We start from the raw sequence: 3,138 nt of genomic DNA on the forward strand, positions 1-3,138 counted from the left end.
TCACAGATGGTGGCTCTGTTGCAGTCACCCACAGGTTCTTCCTGCCCACTGCACAGACAAAACCACACTGAGATATGGTACTGCAGTGAATAAGCAGTTTAGGCTGGGCATGGTGGCTCATGCCTGTAATCCTAGCACTTTGGGAGGCTGAGGCGGGTGAATCACTTGAGCCCAGGAGTTGAAGACTAGCCTGGGCAGCATGGCAAAACCCCATCTCTACTAAAAATACACACACACACACACACGCACAAATTAGCTGGGTGTGGTGGCACACACCTATAATCCCACCTACTCAGGAGGCTGAGGCATGAGAATCGCTTAAACCTGGGAGGCAGAGGTTGCAGTGAGCTGACATTGTGCCATGGCACTCCAGCCTGGGTGACAGAGTGAGACTCTGTCTCAAAAAAAAAAAAAAAGTTTTAATTAACTTAATTAACATAAGGCTGGCCACTGAGATGGAATTATTACTCAAATCAGTCTCTGAAGTTCAGAGGTTAGGGTTTTTATGGACAGTATTGTGGGCAGGGAGCTGGGGAACAGGAGTTGCTTATTGGTTGGGAATGAAATCACAGGGGCGTGGAAAATGGTCCTTGTGTGCTGAGCCTGCTTCTGGGTGGGGTCACAGGATCAGTTGAGTCACAAAATATGGGTCCCGGCAGGGTCAGTCAGGTGGGGTAAATCAGTTGCCCGAAAGTCTGAAAAATACCTCAAAAGATCAATCTTAGGGTCTACAATAGTGATGTTATCTATAGGAGAAATTGAGGGAAGTCACAGATCTTTGTTACCTCTGGCGACATGACTCCTGAGCAATAAGGGATTATAGAAACTACATTCAGCAGATTTCAAGCCCCTCCCCTAATCCTAATCTCAAAACCTTTCATTAGTTTTCAAAGGTGGTTTCAGCCTCAGAACAGGGAGGAGACTATTATCATCATTCTTGCTATAAAGTTAAGCTATAAACTGGCCTGGCACAGTGGCTCACGTCTGTAGTCCCAGCACTTTGGGAGGTTGAGGCAGGTGGTTCATTTGAGGTCAGGAGTTTGACACCAGCCCGGCCAACATGGCGAAAACCCATCTCTACAAAAAAAAATACAAAAATTAGCTGGACATGGTGGTGTGCGCCTGCAATCCCAGCTACTTGGGAGGCTGAGGCATGAGAATCATTTGAACCCAGGAGGCGGAGGTTGTAGTAAGCCCAGATCACACCACTATACTCCAACCTGGGTGGCAGAGGGAGACCCCATTTCAAAAACAAAACCAACCAAACAAAAGCCTATAAACTAAATTCCTCCCGAAATTAGCTTGGCCTATATCCAGGAATGACCGACGACAGCGTGGCAGTCAGAAATAAGACGGAGTCAACTATGGCAGATTCGGGTTACTATTATAATTTTGCAAAGGTGGTTTTAGTGTCAGATTCTGCCCTCCGGGTCCAATGTGGAATGAATTCCTTGGATCTTTCAAGTGCATTGTCCATGAATATTCACTTATTTTGTGGAACAGCAGAGTAGAAAAGTGATGAATTAACACCAAAAGCAATATGTTACAGGGGCCTTATGACCTGTTGATTTTTAAGGTCAAGAAGGGGTGGTGGGGAATCCTAGGAGTCAAGTTACACTTAAATAGTGCTGAATTTTCCATTATGTCTCCTACCTTAACACACATCATTCTCATTCTCGATTCCCATTTGATGATTTCTTGAATGTTAACGAAACTATCATCTTGGTGAGAAGATCATTCTAATAGCTTTATTCTGGCATATGGAGGTGTGGAGAGCTTGAAGGAGTTGGAAAGGTCAGTTTTTTCCTTATTAGTAATCTGGCATATTATTGTAAAAGTATAAGACAATTAATTTGGACATGTAGATGGAATTGTGTAACTCATTAGTTCTTAATAGAGGGAGGTGTGATACCTGTATTATTAGGGAACATAACTGAATTCTCTTCCTTGTCCCTGTAGGTGCCCGGCTCAGACCTGAATGCCATCACCTACCCAGGGCTCTGCAGTTTTCTCATGGTGAACCCTTGATGGATTTGTTGTTGCTTGAGAAATGGCTATGATCGAATTGGGATTTGGAAGACAGAGTTTTCATCCGTTAAAGAGGAAGAGTTTATTGCTGTTGAAACTCATAGCTGTTGTTTTTGCTGTGCTTCTCTTTTGTGAATTTTTAATCTATTACTTAGCGATCTTTCAGTGTAATTGGCCTGAAGTGAACGCCACAGCCTGTGATGGCGAACAGGCCACACGTGAGCCTGCGCTCAAAGCCATGTTTTTGGCTGACACCCATTTGCTTGGGGAATTCCTAGGCCACTGGCTGGACAAATTACGAAGGTAAGAGGTAAAATCCGGAATCTTTCTAAAATTCTGTAGGCAAAATGGTACAGCTCTCTCCTCACAGGCAAGGCTTAATGGCTTTAGGTTACGCTTAGTTATTTTCCTCTTAAAGGAGGACATTTAGGGACATTTGACTTTTCCTTGAATTTACCATTTACTGAGGATGGATACAGGGCCCCATAATTTGGGAGTCGGATCTGGGCCACGTCGCTTTGTGACTTTGGACAAGTTGTTGGGGCCCCTCTGAGCCCCTGCCTCCTTGTGTGTAGCTGGGTTAAGACAAGGAACATTACAAGATGTGCCACGCAATGACAATAAGATGCCACGCAATGCCCGATGCATGGACTGGTCCCCTGGGCAGGGAGGATACAGATCTGGGTTGATGGTCCCATCTTACCTGCACTGCTGTGTAACTTTGAGCCTGTTGGGTTTTAGCCTCCTCTAGACAGCAGAGGAGCAGAGCAGATTTATGGCTGTCACCCTAGGGAAGGATCAGGTCCTGTCTTTCCAACTCACACCTGCCCCTGCATGGTCCTTTGTTTTTTTCTCCCCAGGAAGCTTTTTTTTTTTTGAGGCGGAGTCTCTCTCTGTCGCCCGGACTGGAGTGCGGTGACCGGATCTCAGCTCACTGCAAGCTCCGCCTCCCGAGTTTAGGCCATTCTCCTGCCTCAGCCTCCAGAGTAGCTGGGACTACAGGCGCCCGCCACCTCGCCCGGCTAGTTTTTTTATTTTTAGTAGAGACGGGGTTTCACCGTGTTAGCCAGGATGGTCTCAATCTCCTGACCTCGTGATCTGCCCGTCTCA

General features: G+C 46.1%; 1 protein-coding gene across 1 annotated transcript in view; it reads left to right on the forward strand.

The window, feature by feature from the left end:
• The window catches only part of MPPE1 (metallophosphoesterase 1), a 24,598-nt gene that overhangs the window by 8,031 nt on the left and 13,429 nt on the right, over positions 1 to 3,138 (forward strand). Inside the window, exon 3 of the mRNA XM_011936655.1 lies at positions 1,960 to 2,331. Coding sequence (XP_011792045.1) covers positions 2,051 to 2,331 — 281 coding nt within the window. The 5' untranslated portion in view covers positions 1,960 to 2,050. The remainder of the gene's footprint in view (positions 1 to 1,959; positions 2,332 to 3,138) is intronic.

The sequence above is a fragment of the Colobus angolensis genome, unplaced genomic scaffold (genome assembly GCF_000951035.1).
Source record: "Colobus angolensis palliatus isolate OR3802 unplaced genomic scaffold, Cang.pa_1.0 Scaffold155, whole genome shotgun sequence".
Lineage (NCBI taxonomy): Eukaryota > Metazoa > Chordata > Mammalia > Primates > Cercopithecidae > Colobus > Colobus angolensis.